Source organism: Nannospalax galili, unplaced genomic scaffold (assembly GCF_000622305.1).
Source record: "Nannospalax galili isolate Female #2095 unplaced genomic scaffold, S.galili_v1.0 scaffold95, whole genome shotgun sequence".
NCBI classification, from domain to species: Eukaryota; Metazoa; Chordata; class Mammalia; order Rodentia; family Spalacidae; genus Nannospalax; species Nannospalax galili.
The window spans coordinates 4,313,652-4,340,543 of NW_008342393.1; the positions used below are offsets into that span (position 1 = coordinate 4,313,652).

At 45.9% G+C, this 26,892-nt stretch overlaps 2 protein-coding genes across 3 annotated transcripts in view; one reads left to right on the top strand and one right to left on the bottom strand.

Moving 5' to 3' along the window:
• Nucleotides 1-8,005, top strand: part of Kat7 (lysine acetyltransferase 7) — a 42,506-nt gene extending 34,501 nt beyond the window's left edge. For both annotated transcript variants that reach the window (XM_008838322.2, XM_008838323.2), the window contains 6 exons: nucleotides 222-311; nucleotides 501-641; nucleotides 2,515-2,608; nucleotides 4,755-4,901; nucleotides 5,626-5,732; nucleotides 6,344-8,005. In XM_008838322.2, the coding sequence (XP_008836544.1) occupies nucleotides 222-311; nucleotides 501-641; nucleotides 2,515-2,608; nucleotides 4,755-4,901; nucleotides 5,626-5,732; nucleotides 6,344-6,445 (681 nt within the window). In that variant the 3' untranslated portion in view covers nucleotides 6,446-8,005. The remainder of the gene's footprint in view (nucleotides 1-221; nucleotides 312-500; nucleotides 642-2,514; nucleotides 2,609-4,754; nucleotides 4,902-5,625; nucleotides 5,733-6,343) is intronic.
• An 8,278-nt stretch (nucleotides 8,006-16,283) lies between these two features.
• Tac4 (tachykinin 4) lies at nucleotides 16,284-26,235 on the bottom strand. The gene is given in 5 exon segments (XM_008838452.3): nucleotides 16,284-16,718; nucleotides 18,516-18,575; nucleotides 19,791-19,823; nucleotides 21,912-22,005; nucleotides 25,983-26,235. Coding segments are annotated over 5 exon segments (654 nt in total). The 5' UTR covers nucleotides 26,106-26,235; the 3' UTR covers nucleotides 16,284-16,374.
• Between the last annotated feature and the right edge of the window lie 657 nt (nucleotides 26,236-26,892).

Genomic DNA, 26,892 nt, shown 5'->3' on the forward strand with positions numbered 1-26,892 from the left:
AAACTTGGGCCAAACAGCTATGCAATACCATATAAATATATTGCAGTAACTTGAGGCCTTCATTTGTTTTACCGGAAACAATAAGTTTTGCTTTTTGTTCTTAAGTGTGTCCAACTCTCCATTAACTCAGTTAAGAAACTGGGATTCTAAACCTTTCCCCTTTTAAGGAACAGTGTTGTAGGAAGCCTTGATTCCTTCATGTGAACTCTACTCTCTTGCAGGCCAAGTGTGTGTGGAAACACCCTCCTGGTGATGAGATATATCGCAAAGGTTCCATCTCGGTGTTTGAAGTAGATGGCAAGAAAAACAAGGTAAAAAGTGGTGAAAGAGATGTACTGATGTCAGACATTGATGGGGTCCAAAGAAGATAGAAAATTTGTGTATTTGGCAATAGCATAGTTTTGTTTCATGGGCAATACTGGTATGGTCTTTCTTTTTAGGCTTTGATCTGGGTAAGTTTAGAAGTCACTGACTCTCAAACTCTCTTTCTCTGCTTCCAGATCTACTGCCAAAATCTATGCCTTCTGGCAAAGCTTTTTCTTGACCATAAGACGCTATACTACGATGTAGAACCCTTCTTGTTCTACGTTATGACAGAAGCGGACAATACTGGCTGTCATTTGATTGGCTATTTTTCTAAGGTCAGTAGGATCTGTTGATTTTGATGCTTAACAGCCAGGGCAGTATTCTGGGTATTGGCATTTAAGGGCTCAAATCCCTGATAGAGAAGCAAACAGAAATGACAGCCTTCCCATACAGAAAAGAAAGGCACTTTTGTATCATAGATAGTTTAATGAAAGTGTTCAATTTTGTTTTCTGAGACAGGATCTTACTGTCACCCAAGCTAGTCTGAAACTCAGACTGCTGGCATTGAACTTGGGACAGTCTTCCTGCCTAAGCCTCCAGACTGCTGAGATTACAAGTATGAGTCAGGACTGTTGTGATATTATTAGAAGGTTCTAGTTTATTCATTTTGTGCTTGATGTGGGAGCTGCCTATTACATACTGGCCCTGCCCTCCTCATGAACTCATAAGCCTAATCTTACAGTCAAGCCAACTCTTCTGGCTTTGCCTTCCTCCAGGTTAGTCGATTGAAACCAGAAACATGCCAGGTGTGGTGGTGCACACCTTTAATCCCAGGATTTGGGAGGCAGAGGAGGCTGACCTCTTGTGAGATCATAGTGAGTTCCAGGGCAGCTGAGTCTACAGAGAGACTCCATCTCAAAAAAAAACAAGTGCCCCCCAAGTTCCAGGTCAGCTGGGGCTACAAGGAAACCCTGTTTCCAAAGATAAAAAAACAAAACAAAACAAAAAAAACTTCAGTGACAGTGTTCCTTTGCCTTTAAGATTTATTGTTATTGGGGCTAGAGAGATGGCTCAGTGGTTAAGAGCACTGACTACTCTTGCAGAGGACCCAGGTTTGATTCCCAGAACCCATATGGCTGCTATGAACCGTCCTTAACTCCAGTTATAGAGGAATCTGAAGCACTCTTCTGACCTCCGTAGCATTAGGCATGACACAGGTGCACTCACATACATGCAGGTATTTTTTAAAGATTTATTTTTATTATTTTAATTAGGTGTGTGTGTTTGTGTCTGTGCACACCTGAGTGCAGGAACCTGCAGAGGAACTGGAGTCACAGAATTAACTATGTGGGTGCTGGGAACTGAACCTGGTCCTCTATAAGACCTTTTAACCTCTGAGCCATCTCTCCAGCCCCAGTTGAAGGGTGTTTTGTTGCTGTTGTTGTTGTTATTGTTTTGTAGACAGGGTCTCCCTGTAGCCTCAGCTGGCCTGGAACTTGCTATGGAGACCAGGCTGGCCTCAATCTTAGATCCTGCCTCTGCCTCCTGAGTGCTGGGATTAAAGACTTGTTGCCACTGTGTCTGGCAGCTTAAGGGTTTTTTGATGTAACAATTTAAATAAAATACAATGTTCCATACAATTCACTAATTAAACTGTACAAGTCAGTGGCTTCTAGTATATGGTAGAGTTCTGTGACTTGCAGTCATCCCAGCTTGCCTTGTTTTAGGAAACATTGTACCCCTTAGCAGTCAGTCTCCTCTGTGACCTCTCTTGAACCTTCTGCCTACAAAATCACATTTTCTTCATATAAATGGAGTCATATAAATATGTGATTTGGTCATATCTTGACCCCTTCCAAACGGAGGAATTGTATTTTGTTTTCTTTCCTTCCAGTAGGCAGGTTGTCTCTAAAGAGGGCTACTGCAGGCTGACTCAGCAGAGTGGCTTTGACATGGTTTGGGTCTGTAACAGTTCTAAAGTAAGCCCCTTAAAATGATACTGGAGGTCTCAGAGCTAGAGAGACCCTAGGATTAATGGCTGTTACCATCATAAGGCATGGATGTAACAGCTGTGAGCCTTGCCACCTAGCATTAACAGGTATTTTGCAAGCAGTCTTATTTTCTCTCTGTGATTGTTGGGACTGGGGGACCTGAAACTTTTGATCCCAAACTTTCATGACCTGCTCATCTATTTGTTCTTAATTTTAGGAGAAGAATTCATTCCTCAACTACAATGTATCCTGTATCCTTACTATGCCTCAATATATGAGACAGGGCTATGGCAAGATGCTTATTGATTTCAGTAAGTCTAGCTGTTGAGTATCAACTCTTCAGACAGGGACCCTGTGGGCATTGTTGATCACTTTTTGTTCTGTGCTCTGTACAATTCCTCGCATGTAGTGGAAGTGCTCTGACATCTAGTAAGTGAATAAATAGATAAAGGAAGCATGAACACTTAGCAGTGTGCCTGATGCTCACAATGAATATGGAACTTTGAGTTGCTCCTAAATTAGTAGAGTCAAGAATGATGAAAATAAGCTCTTAAGGATTATCTCAGCTTGAGACTTTTAACTAGGAAATGCATGCATAGGGCTTAAAGCTGTTTCTTTGATGTTTGGGATTTCACTTATGTAAGCACTTATGGAGATAATCCATGTACCTGATTCAGACTTTGGGTGTTGATACTCTGTCCTCGTTAATTGTGGATTTCATCATTTCATGTTCACGAATTTGTCTTCTTACTAAAATTTATAACTCCCAAATCAGGGAACAGCTTTTTTTTTTTTTTTTTAAACATTTATTTGTTTTGTGTGGGGTTTACTCATGCCACAGCACATATGGAGGTCAGAGGACAACTTGACATCCTACCATTTGGGTCCCAGAAATCAAACTCAGGTCATCGGACTTGGTGACAAGTACCCTAAACTGCTGAGCCATCTCACTGGCCTCTTAAATGTTGTACTCAAATGGTGACCAGCACGGGAAGACTAATAGACCTACAGAGGTTAGATGAACTTTCTGCTGGCATAAATTACAGTGTTGTTGGTGTGAGTACAATATCTCTGGATCACCAGAATGTTCTATAAGATACTTTAACACAGAAACACAGAAAAGAAAGTTCCATATGGAGAAGTTGCTGACATGATAAAAGACTCTCCAGAAACTGATCTTTGTTCTCCCGGGAGCAGTGGTTCAGTATTTGTTTAGGATTTTCAGTTGCTGTAGGGCATGACCACAATGACAAACAGGAATCAGCTATGTACTATTTAGTGTCCATAACATTTTAGTCAAAGTAATTTTTTCTTACGGGGTGTGGTGGCAGCACTCCAGAGGCAGAGGCAGGCCAATCTCTTTAGTTCAAGGTCAGCTGGGGCTACTTGGTGAAACCTTATCTGAAAAAAAAATTTTATGTGCATGTGTGTATATGTTTACATGTATGAGCCCACATTCACATGTGTATGCATTTGCATATAGAGGCCAGAATTTGATGGGTGTCTTTCTCAGTCATGTTCCACTAGTCTGGGGCCAAACCAAGGGCTTACCAGTTAAGACTTGTCTAACTAGCCAGCTTGCCCCAGAGATCCGTTCTCTGCCTCCTGAGAGCTGAGATTACTGAAAGCCATCATGCCAGTTCTGGGGATCCAAACTCTGGTCTCCTGGTTTATCTACAGAGCCATCTCCCTAGCCCCAAAATGAGAAGTTTTAAAGCTGGACATTATTCATACCTATAATTCCAGCATTCAGGAGTCAGAGACCAGAGGAGGCCTGCCTCAGGAGTTGGAGGCCAGCCTGGGCTAACTCAAACAAAGCAAAAAGAGAGGTTGCTATATTATATAATGAAGCGACTTCCTGTCTCTGCATTGAGCAAACACCTACAGAGAACCATTATTAAAGTTCCTAGTGAAGGCTTCCAGGGTTTTTTAAGTGCCTGTTATAAGCAATTGCAAATACACATTCCTCCCCTCTTGTTTATACAAAGGCAGCATATTATCCTTAACAGCTTTACAGTACGTACTCCATTGCATGCCTGGCCCCCATGGTACTGCAAAGCAGTCGATCCCTCTTTTAAGTCTTCCTTGTTGACACACTGTTCTTTGCTATTAGGATGAGGTTTAGTATTGTTTTAAAAAGTCTGGCTGGGTTTCCCAGCACTGGGAGGCAGAGACAGGAGGGAAGATTTCACTACTGGTTCTAGGCCAGTCAGCACTGTAACACAGTGAGAACTTGTCTTAGAAAAGCCCCCTCACCTAGGGGCTGGTGAGAAACTGGGAAGTAAAGGTGCTTGCTGCCAAGCCTAATGACCTGAGTTCAGTTCCCAGAACCCACATGATGTACATGCACACACATACACACACATAGAGAAATAAATGTAATTTTTAGGGGCTCCCTCCCCCCAGAAAGAACAATAAACCCCCACAAAACCAAGTCTGTAATTTTTTCCTTGGCAGGTTATTTACTTTCCAAAGTAGAAGAAAAAGTTGGCTCCCCAGAACGTCCACTCTCTGATCTGGGGCTCATAAGCTATCGCAGTTACTGGAAAGAAGTACTTCTCCGTTACCTGCATAATTTCCAAGGCAAAGAGATTTCTATCAAAGGTTGGCTTTTAACTTCTGGGGATTATTAAGTCCACTAAGCTAGCCTCCTAGCTTTTCCATTTGGCCCTCATTCATGCTTTGTCACCAGCAAATAGTGCCCCGTTCTGTGTTTCATCTGACTACGAATACAGACCAGTGCAGAGACTGTCATTGTGAAGCCAAGGATTCCAGAGCATTGGGGCACTGGGGATGGAAGTGGGTTTTTTCTGTCTGGTGTTGTTAGCCTTTTTTTTTTTTTTTTTAACACACTTTTACTTCTTAGAAAAGTCAACGAGAAGCTGGTTGCGGTGGCTCACACCTTTAGTTCCAGCACTCAGGAAGCAGAGACAGGCAGATCTCTGTGAGTTCAAGGCTAGCCTGGTCTCCATAGCAAGTCCAGGCCAGCTGGGGCTACAGGGAGACCCTGTCTCAAAAAGACCAAAGAGAAAAGTGGAGAAAAATGTCAAGTATTTTGAAACATGTAAATTTTAAAGAAAGGTCTCTTACACAGAGGTGGACAAATATGGGATCCATATTTGACATTGATTACTAAGGGGCCAAGAAGTAGCTTCTTACTATTAAATCTGTTTTCTGTAGCTATTTTTGTACTGGTCAAAGATTCTGAACAGCTTGACTTAAGTACCAAGGAGTCTGACTCTGGGAAACCCTATGTGAAAGGTAGCCTTGGGATGTTGGGGTGGGATACCTGTCCTTTGGCCTGGGTCTCATACCTCTTCTGTTGCAGAAATCAGCCAGGAAACAGCTGTGAATCCTGTGGACATTGTCAGCACTCTGCAAGCCCTTCAGATGCTCAAGTATTGGAAAGGCAAACATCTAGTTTTAAAGAGACAGGTGAGACTTTTCATCAGCTACCTATTACTTGCTAGATATCCTTGAAGTAGGGTTCAGTGGGGGCCACACACCCTCCAAGTTAGTTTCCTGTTCTTACAGGATCCATTGAAAGCCCCTTCCACCAGCCATATTTCAGCTAGCAGTGAAGTTCCTGTGGCCTTTGTTACTAAGTTTATCTCCTCCTTTGTCCTTATCAGAGTTTCTGTCTCCGATTTGGATGGCACAGCTAAGCAGCTTTGTGTGGCACAGCACTTCTGCCATTTGATGATTTTCCTAGATTAAGAAAATGACCTGTTTGTGGAGGAATCCTTCTAAACTCTGGGACTTGGGAAGTGGTTTGGGATTGTTTTATTAATGGGCTGTCTCAACTCAGGCCCACTTTGCATTTTTAGTAACTTGTATGTATCATGAACATAGATAATGATTTTAATTTCTCACTGATGGCAAAGTGAGAAGAAATGGATTAGGGAGGAAAGTAGTTGCAAATCAAACTGATACTGCTTCATACCTTTAAACTTCGGTGAGCACTTAGTTAATAGTCATTTTGGGGATCTGTGTTTCAAAGTTTTTTAGCTCCATGTGTGTAATAACTCTTCCTTTGCTCTTCCCAGGACCTGATAGATGAGTGGATAGCCAAAGAGGCCAAAAGGTCCAACTCCAATAAAACCATGGATCCAAGCTGTTTAAAATGGACCCCTCCCAAGGGCACTTAAAAGTGGCCTATCATTCCGAGCCAGCGAGCCCCAGCAGTAGGAATCCGTACCCTAGGGATCTGTCTGTCATTTCTGTTGCTTTTGTGATTGGCAAGTACAGTATCCTTTGGGAAGGCCATCCCCCTCAGGACTGTCCTGGCTCTGACCTTCTTGTACACTGCAGACTCTAGTTCTGAGGAACTGTTGTTTCGGCCTCAGTGAGGTTGCCTGGATGGATCTGTATTAGGCTCAAGTGCAGATCCCTCATAGCACTGACCCAAGGAGTTCTGTTATGGTACTGTACCTGTCCAGTCACTGGTTCCCTCCTCATGTTCTCTAGCCCCATGAGGTGTGGTGTGTCCTCTGAACTTTGTACTAGTGCTTCTTCCTGCCTGGTCACTAGACCTCCAAACATGGTTGCTACCAAAGGGACCTTTCCAGTTACTCCTTGCACACATGTTTTGTGAAGGGACAGGGAACAGGCAGCACTTGTGAGTATATGTGTGTACTGAGAGGGGTCCATTCACCTTGGATTTCATCTCACTGTAACATTTTTTTCCTCCCATTTTATCAAAAGACTTGTTTTTTGTCAGTATCAGGCTGCCCAGAGCCAGGTACTTCTAAAGTGTTTCCCTGATCTTAACAGCATCTGAATGAGCTGGATGAAGAAGAGGTAGTGATTCCATGGTTTCATTTGGATTCACCTGTGGGCACTGCAGCAATGTCTTGATGGAAAGTAATGGATAATTCATTTTGCCAGACAAGAAAGGGCCCAGCAGTCAATTTTTTTCTGTATTTCCTGCCCTTTTTTATGTTTGCAGTTGCCAAAATATTTTAACAGTTTTCTTTCATGGCACATGTTAACTGGTTATTTACACAGTGGATCCTTTTCACCTGCCTGTACCACTCTTGTACAGGGCACCTATACTTCCACATATGTTGCACTGATTTTGTCCAGAGCTTCCTGGGAGAAGTGGAAAGTGGTTGAAAATGACTTGTGTTTCTCAGCCCATGACTCAGCAAGGCAGAGTGGCCACCCTGCTACGGTTTGCTTCCCTTTTCAACCGTACCTCCCCCTCCTCCAGGCTGAAGTGTGTTTGCCCCTCCAAAAACAACTCCATTTCCTTTTGGGACTTGCCACCGTTGTCCTGTTCTCTGCTCTCCTATTTTTGGTGGTGTTCAAGTGAAGGAAGAAATGTTCCCTCTAATTTCTCCCTGTCCCGTTATATAACCTGCTATCTTGGGGCAGCTTTTGATGTCTGACATGTCATCCTTCCCAACTTGGTCTCCTCCAGCACTGCTGTCTTCACGTGGCGCCCTCACCACAATCCCGACTCTGGTCATTTGTGCCTTTCTCTTGTCATCTCTGTACACTAATATTCACTGTGGGTTGGAGGGAGCTGGTTTTAAGCATGTTCAGTGGCAGCTCACCTCCAGTTTCAGTGTCACTGTTAAAATGTATCCAAAAGCAGCTTCACTGGGGGTTTTCTTAGGGGTAAAGGCCTTTTACAGATGCTGAACCCTCCCCACATGTGGTAGAATGTGCTCCTTATCTACTCAATAAAGCATGTTCTCTGCTCATGTCTGATTGATCTGAAGCTCATCTATGTGGAAATGATGCGACTCATCTGCCATTAATGGCACAGTGGATTGTTGGGGGTGGGGTTTGTATCTGTGGATTGTTTTCCCCCATGAGGCAGACTGTTGACAGTGAGCATTTACTCTGAACTCATAGTTGGAACAAATTCAGTCTGCCTTCATTTGGTGCCAGGTACTAGATAAAGCAACATCTAGCTAGTATTTTCTTACATTGAATTCATCTTCCCTGGTTTTAGAGTCCAGGACCCAGCAGGAAGTAGGTTGAGTTGAAGTGACATGGGTACTTAGTGGAGGCAGGAACAGGTGTATTCCTTTTTCTCCAAGGATACTCACTAGTTCCTGTCGTCTCTAATCATTCCCTGATCCAGGTTGTGCTGGAAATAGCTGCATTTTCTTGTTGTGTTTGCTCAGTACAGGAATGGGGAGGTTGGGCACGTCCATTCTTTTGGTAGAAAGAGATCTGTGTTTGCTGGGGTGGTTTTGCTCACTGTGGCTGGGCCCCTTACTCAGCTGGGAAATGAAATGGAGAAAAGCTTCCCCTTCTGTTCATTTGGAACAGTTCTCTGTTCTAACCATTGCCTCAGGGAAATTTTGTTCTTCAGCTATTGAAGATTGAAATAGATAACATAGACCATGAGAATTGAATGAATGCTGAGAGGTAAAGGTTCTTCAGGTTTTATGCACAGCCCTGATCCATGCCTCCAGACTAGTTGCCAGCACTAAAAGTAAGTTTGAAATCCTTACCAAGTTTTGAGATTCCATCCCCTTTGATTTTGCTACCTGTGTAGAAGAAACTCAGAGCAATAGTCTACAGTTCTTCCTACATCTGACTCCTGAAAGCCATCTCTGGAGGTCTCAGTGGGCAACACTACACTGGACCCTTGTGTCATATTTGACCCGTGCAGTCTGCTCACACTGGTCTTAGAGAAGGAAGCCTGGAGCTACAGTAACATGTAAGCAGTGAAGCCAGAATGCTCATTCGGCTCTGTCCTTAGAGGACACTGCTCTCCACTGGCTTCCTCAGCTTCCATGCTGTAGTGTTTCTAGAGGCTTCCTTTGCAAGAATATTCATTAATATGGTGAAAACTTCCAGAGAAATGATTTTCGTTGATTTTAGAAGTGGTAAGTTGGGGGCTAGAGAGCAAAACCAGGAAGTAAAAGATGTGCCTTGCTCTGGCCTGTTTGCCTTCATGGTTCCCTTCAGTCCTTTAGTGTGTTGTGAGTAGAGGGTCTTTTTCCACATGAGAAGAGTTGAGTCTCATACAAAAGCCATGCCATCATGAGGGCTGGTCACCTGATGTATCTGCTGTTTTCCCATTTCTCTTGGGAATGTTAGGCCATCCTAAGTAATTTTTAGCAATGTAGTTTACCCTTTATATGGCAAGAAGATGCTTTCTACTTGTGCTCAGCTTTTTATGAGTCCCTGTGTTTCTGGACAGGTTGTGTGACTGGGGTTCAGAACAGCCTGGAATGGGGTTGTCCATGCCATTCCTGTTGGTCTTAGACCAAGGTTGGGGCTATAAAGCATCTGAAACCTGTAGACAATAATAGGCCACAACTTGATTGTAGTACACATTCCTTCTGGACTGGGAAACCAATGAAGATCAGCCTTTTTGAAGGCATTTTGGTTGCCTTGCAAAGGTAGCCCCAGACCTCCCTGCTTTTTCTCTGAAGACCAGTTGCCAAGTCAGTGATGGTGGAGTGGAGTGTGTTTTGACATGATCAAGTAGCCGAGCTCTCAGCCATATTTTTTTGTTTGTTTGCTTTTGACCTTTGGGAATCTGATAAAAGCATTAATTTTTTTTTTTTTTTTTTTTTTCTTTTTGAGACAGGGTCTCCCAGTAGCCCCAGCTGTCCTGGAATTCACTATGTAGACCATGCTGACCTAGAACTCACAGAAATCCACCTGCCTCTGCCTCCCAAATGCTGGGACTATAGGTGTGCGCCACCACGCCCAGTGAGCATTACATTTTTTAAAAAAGTATTATTTTTGTGTGTGTGAGTGTATTACCTGCTTGCATGTGAGTGCACCTGTTTTGTGCAGTGCTGTGGAGGTCAGAGAAGGCTTCGGATTCCCCTGGAACTGGAGTCAAGGACGGTTCGTAGCCTCTATGTGGGTTCTGGGAATCAAACCCAGGTCCTCTGCAGGAGCAGTCAGGGCTCTTAACCACTGAGCCATCTCTCCAGCCCCAGCATTACATTTTTAAAAATGTACCTATGCAGATATGCACATGCAGTTATCTGTAGTTCAAGAAGTTGCCTTTCAAGTCCATTGCTAGACATGGGATTAATGAACCATGGTTTGAGACGCCCTAGTGATAAAGCAGTAAATGCATTCTATCTGCTGTTTGCCAGCTCTTTTTTTTTTTTTTTTTTTTTTTTTTTTTTTTTTTTTTTCCTCATAGACTTGGGCCTACATGTATGTGAGTGCACCCATGTCGTGCAATGCCGCAGAGGTCAAAAGAGGGCTTCGGATTCCCCTGGAACTGGAGTTAAGGATGATTCATAGCCGCCATGTGGGTTTTAGGAATCAAACCTGGGTTCTCTGCAAGAGCAGTCAATGCTCTCAACCGCTGAGCCATCTCTCCAGCCCCACTTGGCCAGCGCTTTAAGCTGGCTCTTGGCGTGTACTTGGAGTCAAGGCAGTTTTGAGTGGTGAATCAAGGCCTGGCTTACTTGGAGTCAAGGCAGTTGTGAGTGGTGAATCAAGGCCTGGCTTACTGTGGCTCTCCAGTTTCCTTCCTCCCCAGTGCCTCACTGGTGTACAGGCTACAAAGTGCATGTCTAGGAATGGAAGGTGAAAATACCTTTGCTAAAGGTAAAGGACATGATAAGTGCTAGGAATTGGACCTCAACTGGTTTTACTTCAGCTCTTTTGGCCACAAATTTGCGTTCCACGGCCTCTTCCAGACTTGTCTGGCTGATGAGGACAGCATAATTGCTCACTTCCTTTGTGGTATCTTCACAGTGCCAGTGAATGTCACTAAGTCGGAAACAAGACTCACTGGTGGTAAAAAAAAAAAAAAACAACCCAGGGCTGAAACATCAGTTTGTCTCTCCCCTTTTGTGCAATGCCTTTAGATACAGGTCATGCTGCCACCTTTGAGGGCCAGGGATTTGTTTACTTGTACCCAGAAGTAGAGAAAATAACCTGTGTTGACCACTTTGGCTCCATGGTGCCTCCTAAGTGTTCCATGTGAGAGATAAACACCTTTAATCCTTGACCAAGTCATGTTCATTCCAAGAAGGCTTTGTTCCTACTAGGGCATGTTTCTGGAAACCCTACCTTAGGTTTAATTGGTGCCAGAGTTGTTAGAAACATAAAGACTTGTCCCACAAATACAGAGGTGCTAGTTACTGCCTCATCTCCATACAAGTGTGCTGCTCCTTCCTGGAGGGGTCCGCTTTCCTCCTGGAGGGTCAGCCAGACTTGGGACTTTCAACAGTAGAAAGTTTATGGAAGTGATAGTGTGGTAGCTTCTCCTTTCACCCTTGGAAGTGAGCTGATGTGTTTGTAGACCAGAATCCTAAGCTGAACTGCAGTGTGGAGAGACCACAAACAGGATAGCTGAGGTGCTGTAGCTGGCAGCACCAAAATGTGCATTTGGTGTGGAAGATTTCAGCCCCAGGCTAGCTTCTCATGAGGACTCTACTGAGACCACGTGAAGTTGAAACCCCCAGCTGAGGCCTGCCAACCTAGAGACTCAAGACACTGTTCTAAGTCAAGTTTTGGAATGGCTTAATATACAACAACAGAGAAGTGAGACAAGCAGGCTTCCAGTACTGAAGGGCTGGCCCTGTGCTCTTCATTACTGACTGCCTGTGATGGGGAGGACCAGTACGTTGTGTAATTCCTGTATGAATGGCCATGGCACTGTTCGGTCCGTTTAGGTCATGCAGCATATAAGCTCTCGGATTGTTTTGGAGGTCCCTGGCCTGGCCTTAGCGTTCTTAGCTATCTCAAGTTGAGTAGGAAAGAGAAGGGTGTCCTACTACTGAGACATGGCCCATCACTTCCCTGCTCAAGAATTCACGTGGCTTCACATTGCTCACTGGGTTAAGTCCATGTTTATCCTGGCTTTGAATCTTTCCTTAAGCTGACTCAGCCCACATAGTCTTCTTCATTCCCTTACACAGAGCCTCAGAATGCACTTGGATTAGTTAGCTGTAATATACTTACTGAGAAAGCCTCTATTTACTTGAATATTCCAAAAATGTTTCATTTGAAAAAAAGGCTGGGTGTGGTGGTACACATCTTTAACCCCAGCTCTCAAGAGGCAGAGGCAGGAAGATCTCGGGAGTTTGAAGCCAGTCCGGTTTATGTAACTAATTGCAAAACAGCCAGGAATACATAGTAAGACCCCTTCTCAAAACTCCTCCACCCCATCCCCCCCACCAAAAAAAGAAAGGTCCAGTGGGATAGGAATGTAATGCAGTGGGTGGAGTGCTTGCCTATCATGTATGAGATTACATCCCCTCTGCCACATAAATTGGGTATGATGATACATAATCAGGCCTGGCATGGTGATGCTCGCCTTTAATCCCAGTTCTCTAGAAGCAGAGGCAAGTGGATCTCTGAGATTTAGGCCAGTCTAATCTACATATCAAGTTCTGGACCAGCTGGGGCTACAGGAAAACCCTGTCTCCAAAACAATATATATACATGCATGTGCGCAGGTTATGGAGAACACCGAGTGAAAGCTAAATGCCACTATGCTGCTTCTAGGTGTCTCAGAACACTTAACATTTCCTCAAATGCTATGGAAGGGGCTTCCTAAGGGGCTAGTGGACTGGGGGTGGGGCTCTTGGAAATATTTGTTTCCTGCCCCAATAGGCCCAGCTAAGAAGGAACTCCTTTGATGCCCTCTTACAATTCCACCTGAGACGTCCAAGTATTTGGAATATATGGAGTCAAACCACCTTGGTTCCAACCCTGTCTGCCATGAGGCAAGTGGCTTATTCTCAACTGCAGACTGGGGACAACAGTGGTGGTGGTAAGTTCTCTTACAGAAGGCATGGCAAGTTTGTTCATTCAATGAACAGACAAACAGGACCAGGGACCTGGATAGTTAGTGGTACACAAAGAATATGGAACTATCAAATATCCTAGAGGAGACATGTCAAATTCCTATTTCTAATTGTGATGAGTGCAACATAGGAAAGGGACAGGCATTGTGAAAACTTAGCAGGTGGAAATTAGTCGATTTGGGAAACTAGGAACCAGGGGTTGGGGGTGTGAGTTGAGGGTTACCTACCACATGTCCCACAATGCTCATGTGGAGGTCCCCTTCTGTGGGGGTTCCAGGGATCAAATACAGGTCATCAGACTTAGTGGCAAGTGCTTTCACCTGCTGAGCCATTTTGATGACCCTGCTGGTCTTGGACTCAGCCTTGAGTACCAGGGTTACAGACATAGGAGGTACCATGCACAGCTCTGAGCCCTGTCTTTAAAAGGACCTTTATCCTGAGACTTGAAGGTGTGTTAGCCAGAAAAGAAATAGGGCTGGGGCAGTTTCCAGCTGGGTAAGCTTGTGCAAAGACTGGAAGGTAGTGTGTTTGCTGTGTAGAGATCTCAGCCTGGCAATGCGCTGGAGGGTCAAGGGAGAGCACAAAGCAACAGACCATGCTGAGTTTCAGAACTACAGACTTCACTCAGGGCAGCTGCTATTATTTCAGTTGCTTCTATTGTTTGGCTCCCTGGAGACAGACTCCTTGACAAGGAATGTGAGTCCTTCAAAACATGGTAAGGACCTCCCCAGCACTGTCTTGGAGCTGAAGATGAAGACTGAGAAACCCTGCCTTGTTGAGTGAAGCCAGCTCTTGAGCACCGACATTATCTTACCACTTCCATGAGTGGGAATGGAAGGACGTGTAAAGTGCATGGGGAATGCTGAAGAGGCAGTTGAATGGACAGTTCCTGAAAGAAACCTTTACAGAGACATTGACCGTGCCCTAGAAATCACCCAAATTGAGACAGTGTCGTGCAGAGACCAGGAACTTGAGGGAACGTGGCAGGTTTGAAGGAGAACTAGGGTGCAGGACTGGGCTCCCCTAAAGGCCATCGGGTCTTCCAAGGCAAATTCCAGTATCACACCCACTTGAGCTCCCATCAAGTGCTAGCCCATAGAGAAAACTCACTATGCAGTGAATTATTTTCTAAACCTTCCAAACTTCAAGTATTAGAGTAAAAGTCTTCATCCACCTTGCTGAGCCTTGAGTTAGGTGACTGCAGGGAACCACTCTGGAACCACAGCCTGGATGGATCTGTGGAGTCGACGGCATTTGAGATGCTTGGTGAGTTGGGAGATAAGTGGATGGATGGGAAGTGCATCAATTGGGAAATTCTGCGGTAAGGACAGACTCCAGGAAAGAAGCCCACACTATCCCATTTCACCTCCAGACATGATCACATGTGAGAATGGGGAGTCTTGAGATTGGCTCAGACCTTAGGGTGAACAGAAAGTATTAGGAATACTCCCTATGAGTCTAGTGGAAGCCATCTAGCTGGGTATTGTGGTATAGACTTGTAATCCCATATTCAGGAAGCTAAGGCAGGAGGATTGTAATTTCAGAGCCGGCCTGGGCTCTGCATAGCAAAACTGTCTCAAAAAAGGCAAAATGGAATCAACCTTAGTGGTAGTCTTGACATACTTGGTCACCTCTGCCTCTGCCTCCCAAGTGCTGGGACTACAGGTGTGCACCACTACACCTGGCTTTCAAATAGTTTTTTGTTTTTTTTTTTTCCTCTTTTTGAGACAGGGTCTCCCTGTAGCTCCAGCTGACCTGGAACTCACTATGTAGACCAGGCTGGCCTTGAACTCACAGAGATCTGCCTGCCTCTGCCTCCCGAGTGCTGGGATTAAAGGCGTGCGACACCACTTCTACCTTCCCCTCCTTTTCAAAATAGCCTGCTCCTACCTTCACCCCTGCCATGGAGAGAATCAAATGCCCAGCAAAACGAACCCATTTCCTTTTAGGGATGAGGAACACAGAAGAGAAACTTTTTGTGGCCTAGTGAGTGAATGAACTCATTGCTGTTGAGCCCACCTACAAAATTCCCAACTCCTGGTTCAGCCCTTACCACTGATCTCCGTGTGTGTGTGTGTGTGTGTGTGTGTACGTACTTACGTGCTTGCATGTGTGTACAAGTGCATGTAGAGGCCAAAGGCCAGCCTCAGGTGTCCTCTGGTGCCACCCAACTTGATTTTTTAAAAATATTTTATTATTTTTATTTTATATATATGAATGTATTGCCTGCATGTATGTGAGTGTACCCATGTCGTGCAACACCACGGAGGTCAGAAGAGGGTTTCGGATTCCCCTGGAACTGGAGTTAAGGACGATTCGTGGCCGCCATGTGGGTGCTGGGAATTGAACCTGGGTCCTCTGCAAGAGCAGTCGGTGCTCTTAACTGCTGAGCCATCTCTCCATCACCTTGATTTTTGAGACAGGGTTTCATTGACCTGGAGCATGCCTGTGTCATCCATCCATGTCATGTCATGCCATGTCATGTACGTGTCCCATTGCCCCCCTTCCCTGCACTGGTATTTCACACACATCACTACAGCTTGCTTTTTTGCTTAGGTTCTGGGGATCAAACTCAGATTTTCATGTCTTCACGTTTGCATGGCAAGTGCTTTGCTGACAGGGCTATCTCCCTAGCTCCTTACCAGTCTTATTACCAATGTTTCCCCTGGGATTTTATTCTGGCTAAGGGACTTTTTTTTTTTTTTAAAGACAAGGTCTCCCTATGTAACCTTGACTGACCTGGAACTTGCTAAGTAGACCAGGCTGGTCTCGAACTTACAGAGATCCATTTGCCTCCCAAGTGCTAGAGATTAAAGGCATGTGCCACCATGCCTGACTGGAACCTCTTTTTTTTTAAATTGCACTTATCTATTTTGTGTGTATGCACATAATGTGTGCACATACATGAGCACCCACAGCACATGTGTAGAGGTCAGAGGACAGCTTTGGAGAATTGGTTCTCTCCTTTCACCAGAGATTGGACTCAAGTTGTCAGCTTTAGCCATCTCATTAGCCCAGGAGGGTGATTTCTTTTGGTTGGGACTTCCAAGGAGTCTAAAGGGACTGATCCCAATCCCTCCTACCCTCAAATGGGCACAGCACCTTGCCCACCCAGGATCCTGAGCTCTTTTCCCACCTGAGGATGGACCTAGGCTGAGTAATCTTTGCGATTCTGACATCCCGCCCTCTGCCCTGCATTACTGAGAAAGGTACTTACTACTGGTCACTTGTTTATTGAGCCCTACTGTATGTTGGGCATGGGATACAGAGTGTGAAGCTTTCCCTGTAATGCACTGACACAAGAGCCTGGGTATGAAGGAGGTCTAGGTCACCCTAGCTTGTAAGGCAATAGTAGTGCAATTGTGTAACATTGCTGCCTGAGGCCAAAAGTCCTGGAAGAAATGCACTGAGTTCAGTGGGGGGTCGGGGAGTGTTAGCTCGCAGCTGCTCAGCTGTAACATCCAGGGAAGAGAGGAGCAAGGCATCTTTTGGGAAGCATCCTCTGAGGCTCACTCTGAACCCTGGTCATCCTCTTCTGTGTCTGGGGAGAGTGCTGCATGTGGCTGGTAGGTAGGTGAGTCTGGTCTTCCTCTTGGACCATGGAGGCCTTCCCTGGCCACAGCTTCAGGCCCTGTACTCCAGTGGGGTGTCTCCTGTCTGCAGGTTCCTAGGCAGTGGAAAATGTATTCATCTGCTGCATCCGTTGCCAGCCTTTGGTCATCCTCCCTCCACAGAAAGGGAAATGGTATCCAAAAGCTCCAAAGGCCTTCCTGGAGACATGGAGGTGCCACCAAGCAAGAAACAAGAGACATCTGTCCTGGCTCTGTTACTAGCTCATTGTGTCTTTGGGCAAACTGCTTTCCATTTCTGAGAAATGATCTAAGCAACGTGCCCATGCAAGGTGGACACTCATTTCAATTTGATACTGAATGACTCAGTACCTTGAGAAAATCTCTGCAAAACAGAGGCCATTCCTGTCTTTCCGAAAGTCAGTGTTCTATTAGGGGAGTCAGGAGGGGCCAGAAGTCAGGCACTTGGGAAAAATGTGGAGCTCAGTCTGACCTGCATCTGACCACTGGGGCACCACCAGCTTCTCTTGTGCTGAGTTACCAGCTCTGTGCCCCTTCCTCACTCTGAATTATTTACTTTCATGTCTAGCTTTTAGAGACCACTTGAGGGTGTGGCTCCAGCTGGTGGGGGCTGTGTGTTGGTGGGGGGATGTTGTTAGCGCTCTAAGGGCAACCATTGTTGAAGGCAGAGAGTCTCTTAAGACTAAATGCCTGGGGCTGGAGAGATGGCTCTGTGGTTAAGAGCACTGGTTGCTCTTGCAGAGGATCTGGGTTTGGTTCCCAGCACTCTCAGGGGATCCAACACCTTTTTCTAACCTCTGCAGGTATTGCATGACTCAAGTGCACTTATATACATATTGTCAATACACTCATACACATAAAATAAAAATAAAATATTGGGGTCCATAATTCCAGTTCCAACATGATCTTCTGTCCTCCACAGGCACTACATGACACAGGTGTACTCACACACACACAGGCATAGCAGTCTTACATATAAAATAAAAATAAATAAAATAGCCGGGTGTGGTAGCACATGCCTGTAGTCCCAGCACTTGGGAGGCAGAGGCAGGTGGATCTCTCTGAGTTCAAGGCCAGCCTGGTCTACATAGTTCCAGGACAGTTCGGGCTACAGGGAGACCCTGTCTCAAAAAGACCAAATAAATAAATAAATAAATAAATAAATAAATAAATAAAATAATAAAATATTTTTTAAAAAAGACTAAATACCTGATCCACAACTAGGGGACTGGAGAGATGGCTCAGCGGTTAAGAGCAATGGCTACTCTTTAAAGAGGACATGAGTTTGATTCCCAGCACCCACATAGTGGCTAACAACCATCCTAACTCCAGCACCAGAGGATCCAACACCCTCTTCTGACCTCCACAGGTATTGCACAACATAGTGTGCACTTACAGATATTCAGGCAATATACTCATACACATAAATACTTTTTTAAAAAGGAATCCATAACTAGAACATGACAGACAAGGACAAGAGATTCAGCAAAACTGCATCATGCTCTGTGGTTCCAACAGACCTGGAGGGGATGGGAGTGGGGAAGGTATAACTTCAAGATCATCAGGGCCAGAGAGATGGCTCAGCAGGTAATGACACCTGCCAGGCCTGGTGACCTGCGTTCAATCCCCAGGACTCACATGGTGGAAGGAGAGAACCTCCTTTTATAAGTTGTCCTCTAATCTTCGTATGCACTGCTATGACCCCCTCATGTGCCCACACAGAGACACACACCAATAAAATCTTTTAAAAGGATCATCAGAGGTCCTTCCCTGCACCTGATGGCTTGAGCTTGTTCTATCTGATGGCAGCAGAGCCTCAGCATCTGGCTGCTCTCCCATGGTGATCTTGCCACCCTTTAGATGCTCTCACCTACCTTCTATGGACAGTCCTTTCTTGCCAAGGAGGCTCTGGATCAACTGTCCCAGTTGATACCCTGGTAGGGGAGAGAAGATGAGAAAAGAGGAGCAGTAAAGGAAGGCTGTCTTGGGCCTGGGAGAAGGGCAGATGGAGCAGAGCCTTGCAAATACAGCTATTTTCACTCACTTTAGGAGATGAGACCCTGGTTCATTCATCCATGGATTCCCTTACTGACTCCTATCTGCTCTGTTCTATCTGGTAGTCTTTGATTTTGTTTTTCTGGTTTTTTTTTTTTTGAGATGGTCTCTATAGGTAGTGCTGACTGGCCTGGAACTTGCTATGTAGACCAGGCTGGCCTGGATCTCAGAGATCTGTCTGCCTCTGCCTCTGGAGAGCTGGAATTAAACGTGTGCCCCATCACACCTGGCTTCTGCTAGTCCTTTCACCAGTACTTACCCTATACAGAAACTGGGCTGAGTATTTGGGATACAGAGTGATGGCACTGAGGCCTTCAGGAGGCAGGGGGTTGTCTAGGTTGGGAACACCAGCCATATGCCCCAACAGGACTACAATGTGCCAAGGAGACCATCAGGCTCAGTCCATGGAGACAAGCTGTCTGCTCAGGGCAGCAGTTAAGACATTACAGAGAACTGCTAGGGATGGGGCTGTGAAGTCAGTAAGGGCTCTGAAGAGCATGAAGTAGGCTGGGCCTGATTCCCACAACACTCAGCGATTGTGGGGACAGGCTGGTGTTTTGTGTTTTTTGAGACGTTATTGCTGTATAGCCCAGGCTGGCCTGGAACTTGTGATCTTTCTGCCTCAATCTCCCAAGTGCTAGGATTGCAGGTATGAGGCACCACACCCAATTCTTTTGTCCTTTCCTTTCTGATGAAAGGTTTAAGAACAAAGGCTATGTGGATTTTACTGCAGCTCTCACATCCTCCCTGGGCAGAGGATTGTTCTGAGCTCTCTTATGTTTTTCAGTTGATTTCTTTTCCTAACTCCAGGCTTTAGATTCAGCATAATTTTGCATCTCTAGCAGAAGTAGACTCAGTCCAGTTTCCTCCTATCCATGCAGGCACTCCCTAGGCATACATAGCCCACCCACTAAGGAAATAACCAGAAAACCCATCCTGTGGTCAAGTCACAGCAGCCCCACCCTCTGGTGGTACAGCAGTGCCAGCAAGGCATGCCTGTCTGCCTGAGCGTCACTCCATCTCCCACTGTGGCTAATGGTTGGGACAGGGTGCCCCTCCCCAGAGAGCATGCAGGAGACCTGGGCAGCACTCACCAGTTCTTGGTCTTGGCTGGACTGGATGTATTCCTGAGGTGGGGTTCGGGGGAGAAAAAGGAGGAATGAAGAAGACTGTACTGCTTCTCTGGGGGCTTGGTGAGAGCTCTAGCCACTCCATTGTCCTTGTGTGACAGCAGGAATATGCCAGTAGGAGGCAGTGGGGTGCACAGATGCTGACATCACTGGGGCCTGGCACCAGCTGGGAGGCATCCTTGGGAAAAGCCTCAGTTACCAATTGAGTATATGGGGGTATTGCTATGGACATCTGACCATGGGTGAGCATCGGTTGTGCTCAAGAAGAAAATTCTTTTGAGACAGGATTTCATTATGCAGTCCAGGCTAGCCTGGAACTTGTGATCCTTCTGAGTGCTAGGATCACTGGTATGCCCAGCCTGCTTCACCTTTTTTTTTCCCTGGTGCTGGGGATTGAACCTAAAGCTTTATGAATCTTTTACCATTAAGCTACATGCCCAGCTCAGCGCTTCAGTTTTTTAAAATATCCAGTAGTTATGTATGGTCATAATATATTTTTTAAATATTTTATTTATTTTTATTTTATATGTATGAGTGTATTGCCTGCATCTCTGTGAGTGCACCTGTGTTGTGCAATGCCACAGAGATCAGAAGAGAGCTTTTGATTCCCCTGGAAATGAATTTAAGGATGGTTCGTAGCTGCCATGTGGGTGCTGGGAATTGAACCCAGGTCCTCTGCAAGAGCAGTCATTGCTCTTAACTGCTGAGCCATCTCTCCTGCCCCGGTCATAATATTTTTAAATTGTGTGTGTGTGTGTGTGTGTGTGTGTGTGTGTGTGTGTATTTACACACGGCTCGTGCATGGAAGCCAGAGATCAACATCATTGTGTTCCTTAGTTGCTCCCACTTTTTTTTTTTTTTTTTTTTGAGTCAGGGTCTCTCACTGAACCTGGAGCTCAGCAGTTGGCTTGACTGAATAGTCAGCAAGCCCCAGTGATCCTCCCGTCTCCACCTCCCCAGTGCTGAGATTATACATGTGTTGCCCAACTTTTTTTTTTTTTTTTTTTTTTTTTTTTTTAAGAATCTCCCTATAACCTCAGAGCTAGACTGACTCACTATGTAGACCAGGCTGGCTTCGAACTCACAGAGATCCACCTGCCCTCTGCCTCCCAAGTTCTGGGACTACAGGTGTGCACCACCACACCCGGCGTGTTGCCCAACTTTTTATGTGGGGGCTGGGTATGTTTGTGTGGCAAGCACTATACTAACTGAACCATCTTCCCAGCCTCTTTTTTTTTTTTTTTTTTTGAGTCAGGGTCTCATATAGCTCAGGCGACCCTCAAACTTACCATGTAGTAGAGGATGACCTTAAATTTCTAATCCTCCTGCCTCCACCTCTGAAGTGCTGGGATTACAGTCATGTGCCACCATGTCCTGTTTATGTTCCTAATATATTTTGACCTTTCCCCCCCTGGTGGTCTTTATGTTTTGCAAATTCTTGCTGTTAGAAACAACTTGGCAATGGCCCCTGCAGCACAGACATCTCAGGGCTCATGTGGCATTTTTACATGAGATTGGCAATGGCCCCTGCAGCACAAACATCTCAGGGCTCATGTGGCATTTTTACATGAGATTCCCTGATGTGAAACTGTTGGTCAACAGGCTTCCAACTTTGATGGAAATGGACAACATGCTCCAAATGGACAATGAATAAAAGGCCAACACTGAGCGAGTAAGCCATGAGAAACAAAGTTCTAGCCAGTCTGATTTCTCTCCATCCTTGTTTTGAGCATGGGCAGGTATACAGTAATTGTGCTTGAACTGCACAGAACTGGCTGGAAAGCTTGCCTTGCTCACATCTAGATACTGCTGTATAGCTTTACAACAGTCACCTAGGTATGGAACCAGGGTGGAAAGTATTGGCCCCTTCCTTAGGTACCCCCATCCCTCACAAGCTGGACAGCCCTTGTATACCTGTTGTCATTCACACTCCCCAAAGATTGATAGGGACAGTTTACCTCACCATCCCATGGGCAATACCTACTGGACTCTAGTAACTGGCCACAGCTCTGGGATTTAACTCAGGGCCCCTGCTAGGTGTTGCAGAGCCCCCTTAGAACCATGTCAGCTGCCTTTGTCACTCACCCTCCACCCGCTTCCCCATCAGCCCAAAGAACTGGCGTGTCTTGCTTCTTTTCCTCTCTTGAAGTCGGAGCTCAATGCTGGCCATAGGGATTCCCTGTAGAAGCAGGCAGAGTGTTAAAATGCGGAGTTGACAAGGGGACCTGGCCAGCCATAACCACCCCAACAGCTGGCACCAGCTCTTTTGCATATTTGATCCCAAACAGCACATTGTATTAAAGACGACATTTCACCTACTGTGTTCCTGGCACTCTCTCGAGCACTTTAATTTAGTCACTAGTTCTCACTCAAACCCCATGAAAAAAAGTACCCAATACTACTACTGTCATCATTTTACAGACGAAAACACACAGGTACACAGAGATGAAATAGTATTTTCAAGGTCACACAGCTAAGAACTTGAACTGAGACCATCTGGGTCAAAAGACAAGTTCTCAAACACGCCAGTCATAATTTCAAGATTAGTATTCACAACTACCACCAGACTATGGAGCTGGGCATGGTGGCATATGCTGGATTGTGAATTTAAGGTCAGCCTGAGCCATGTAGCCAAAACAAAACAAACATACACACAGAAGGTAGAAGCAGGAGGATTGCCACAAGTTGGAGGTCAGACTAGTCTACATACCAAGTTCTAGGCTAGCCAAAGCTACATAGTAAGATTGTTTCAAAAACAGAGACTGGGAGCCTCTGTCCATTTTACGTATGTGGAAAGTGAAGTAAAAAGTGATTTTGTTCAAGGTAACAGGAGGAACTGAACCAGGATTCAAACATCTGTTCTTTTCCATCTTGAAATGTTGCCAACACAGATCAGGAGCAGGCTGCCACAAAATGAAGAGGGCAGCCAGGCTGGGGGCTGCTTCCTCACCCAACCCCCACTCCAACTTTGTTCCTCTTTCTGCCCTGGGGGCGCTTCTCCCATTGTCCCAGATTTACCCTGTCCAGAGTTGGGTCTCCCAAAAGTAGTTCCATATGGGGTCTGGGTGGAGCTGTTACTCTGTTAATCCTTCAGCCTAGCCCCATTGGCAAACATCCTTCCCCAAGGGCTATAGATTTCTCTTTCACTCCCTTGGTGACCTTGGCCAAAACCTTCTTCCTCCCTGACCTTGAGTCCATGAAGGAACACCCTTTTCTCTGACAGTCTCAGAATGGGCATAAGGTAGGGACCATGTTTTCCAGCAAGCCTGAAGATAGACCATAGCCTTGAGTGAGACAATCTGCCAGTCCACAGGCAGGGGACTGGGGGCAGATCAGGGGTTCTTTCCTTAGGGCCAGTGAAGGAGTTTGAGGGACCCCAGGGATCCAGCCGAGGGCCATGGAGACCCATGTGCCATTCAGGGCTTGTCTTGTCTTGCTTTTGTGATGTGTGTGTGTGTGTGTGTGTGTGTGTGTGGGTGGGTGTATGTGTGTGTGTGTGTGTGTGTGTGTGTGTGTGTGTGTATTGTTTTCTAAGCTTTGGCCTAATTCAGTTTCTCAATCTGTCTCCTCCCTGGGATGTCAGTGGCCGGGGCAGCTGTCTCCAGCTGAAGTCACCCAGCCTGGCCAGAAACCAGAGAAAAGTCCCTTTGGAGATTTAGACCTATTTCTGAAAAGCTCATGAAAACCACTTTGCCTTGGTTTAAAAAAAAAAAAAATCTTCAAGTGCAAGCTGGAGAGAACACTTTTTATGAATTAAATAGAGCAGACCCTTCTGCCCATTGGGTATCTGCTAGGGTAAGGAGATGCATTAGGAGGACCATTCTGGTTTACCCAGTGAAGGGAGACCTCCATTAGCCCCAAACCATAAAGCAATTTTTATTTTGCAAACAAGTCCATCCAGGACTCCCATAAAGTTATAAAGTTCTGCAAACAAGACCTTCTGAGACCCTTATTGGGGAAAGAATACAAACCCTAAATCTTCTCCCACAAGCCCTCCTAAGACCTGTGGGGTGGGGGGAATGAAAACCCCTAGATGGTTTTTTTTTTTTTTTGGTCTTTTTTAAGACAGGGTCTCCCTGAAGCTCCAGCTGGCCTCGAACTATGTAGACCAGGCAGGCCTTGAACTCATAGAGATCTGCCAGCCTCTGTCTCCCAAGTGCTGGGACTACAGGCATGCACCACCATGCCAGGCGTTAAAAAAAAAAAAAAAAACCTAGATCTTTTATCCAACCCCCATGACACAAAAGTACTTCAGCGCCCCTGCTGTTTGTATGAGGTTGGTTGCTTTGCATTTCCACCTGCAACTCTTTCAAATTCTAATTCTAAGATTTACTTAGAGAGAGCTCTGATCTAGGAGCGAGCACTCTGCTTAAACCGCCTAATTCCTAATGCCCAGGATGACTGCAGTTGGGGTACCCTGGATACTGGGAATGATCAGGTCATCCTATTTGTAGTGATGTTTAGCAACCCACAGAGTCTGTAAGTTCTGGTCTCTAGCCCAGCTTCCCCTTCCCTATCACAAGCCTTGTGTCTTGGGAGGCAGGGGGTGCTGAAGGAGAGTGGAAGAAGACAGGATTCACTGCTGTAGGATGAGCTGATAGCAGGTGGAAAGCCAGGGTTGGCAGAGCCATGTGACATTTCTGACACTTCCATGTGGCCATGTCCAGCACTCTGTCAGGGCTTTGTATATACCACACGTCTAGCACTGACTCTGAAAAATTGTCAAAGCTTCAGAAAGAGCTTAAGAGGGTCATCTTCCCACTCCTGCCGTCTTACAGATGCAAAAATTGAGGTTGAGAGCAGCAGGAGTCAGTGGAGAAGCTGAGACTTGAACCTGTGTCTCCCAGGCATGCCCACACTTCCACAGTCAAAGTAGAAAGAACCCTCCCTGCCCCAACAGGGCTGTCTGTGAATGGTTCTTCCTGAGGTCCCATTTTTTTTTTTTGTGGGCTTTTCCCTCTAGGCTACCCTTGAATTCTATGTAGCCAAAAATGGCCCTGAATTTCTGATTTTCTTGCCTCCACCTCCTGAGTGTTGGGATTACAGGCATGCACCACTATGCCCAGTTTTATGTGGTACTGAGGACTAAACCCAGGGCTGCATGCATGCTAGGCTAACAGTCTACCAACTAAGTCATATCCCTAGCTTCCCAATTCTAAGGCTTCTAGGAACCTCACATGGCCCAGTAACATACACCAAGGCCAGCTGAGTGTTTTCTTCTTTCATTCTTGGCCTGACGGGAGATAGGCTCAATTTGCCCACTTGTCCAAGCCTCCCTGAATGCCAGCCATTAATTTACCTGTGGTTTCCTGGTCAGGTGTTGGGAGCTCCAAGGTCAGGGTCTTTGCTGAGGTCAGAGGAATTGGATCTCAGGATAGGGTTGGGGGGTAGCTTTGATGACAGGGCTCTAACTTTTAGATTTCTCCCTAGTGGGGAGTTTTGTAGAAGCTACAACAATCAAACCAGTGCTTTTCAGGAAACAAAAATATTTCTACATGTGAGACAAAATAGTGATCCTGCTCCAGGTTGATCCCCTAAAAAGAAATTCTGGAAAATCTCCGATGCATGGATATACAAAACTCAGCTAAAATGTATAGCTGTGCTTTCGAAGCAGTGCACCTTGCACAAGCTACTTGACCTCTCTGTACCTCAGTTTCCTTGTCTGTGAAATGGGGATAGCAGTGGTACTTTTCCTATGAGGTTGAAAAGAGTTGTTTTTAAGTAGTCAGGACTGTACCAGTAACACAGTAGGTGTTAAATAAGTGGGGTTTTTTTTTGTTTTGTTTTGTTTTTTTGTCTTTTTGAGACAGAATGTCCCTGTAGCCCCAGCTGTCCTGGAACTCACTATGGAGACCAGGCTGGCTTTGAACTCATACAGATCTGCCTACCTCTGCCTCCCGAGTGCTGGGATTAAAGGCATGTGCCACCATGCCTGGCTGTTTTTATACACATACATACATACACACAACACACGTTTTTGTACTCACATGTACACCCATGTGTGCCTTTGGTGGTCAGATCAGAAGGCCTTGACCCTCCCCACAGAGGACAGTCAACCAGCCTACCTTGCAGGGTGCAGTATATAGCCTGCCATCCTGGCAGCCCCAGGAAGGATCTCCCTCCCCTCCACCATGGGTCATCCTCTCCTAAAGGTACCTCCAGGTTCACAGTCACCCAGGGTTCTGCTTCTGTGCTGAGTGCCAGTTCCTCTCCACTGTCCCCTACCGCAGTGCACACCGAGAATCCCAGCAGAAGCAGCAGGGTGAGGTGGGACAGCATGGTGAAAAGGGCACTGCTCTGTCCAGGGAACCCAGGGAGCCCCTCTCAGCCTGCTCCAGCAGGCTTAGGTCCTCACTGGGTCAGTTAGGTCCCAGCTGGGCTGTTCCAGTGAGGTTGAGAAGCTCTTGTGTTCTGGCTTTCTAGCTCCTCTGCTTCCTTCCTGTGACTTATCCCACCTCTGAGCAGCTGCATGTGACAGCCCTCCCTCTCTGGCTCGTCAGTCCAATGACATCAGGAGCCCAGACCTCCCCACAGCCACCCCTCAACATTTGATCTTAGGGCTTAACACTGATGCAATACCCATCTCACTTTTGGCTGAGTTCCCTCCTGTAACAGGTATACAATGGTACAGTGTGTGGGGCCTGGAGATTCCGGCTCTCCAGGGGCAACCCCTAGAGGACCATCTCTCCTGTTGGAAATGGGGAGGAGGCTGGATGGCTCTTCTCTTTCTGTGCTCTCCCCAGAGTTTGGTCAGCATTTCATCAGATTGTCTACTCAGGTTCTGAGTCCCTCTTCCTCTACACTGTCCTCATCAGTGGTCCCTGTGTGTCTCCCACTGCTTGCCTTAGGAAAGGTGCCAGTGCTCAAAGAAATGAGGCTTCTTGCAAGTGGGAACTGAGATTTACTAGAAAAAAGGCTTTGGATCCCAAGTGTCAGTCATTGACCCTCAGTGATCTTTCTACTGTTGCCGAAACGATCTTCAAACCCTGAACTTCCCATGTCTTGCTTACAACCTTCCAATGCCTCCCCATTGCCCTTCCATAAACTTTAGGCTCCCAAGCATGGC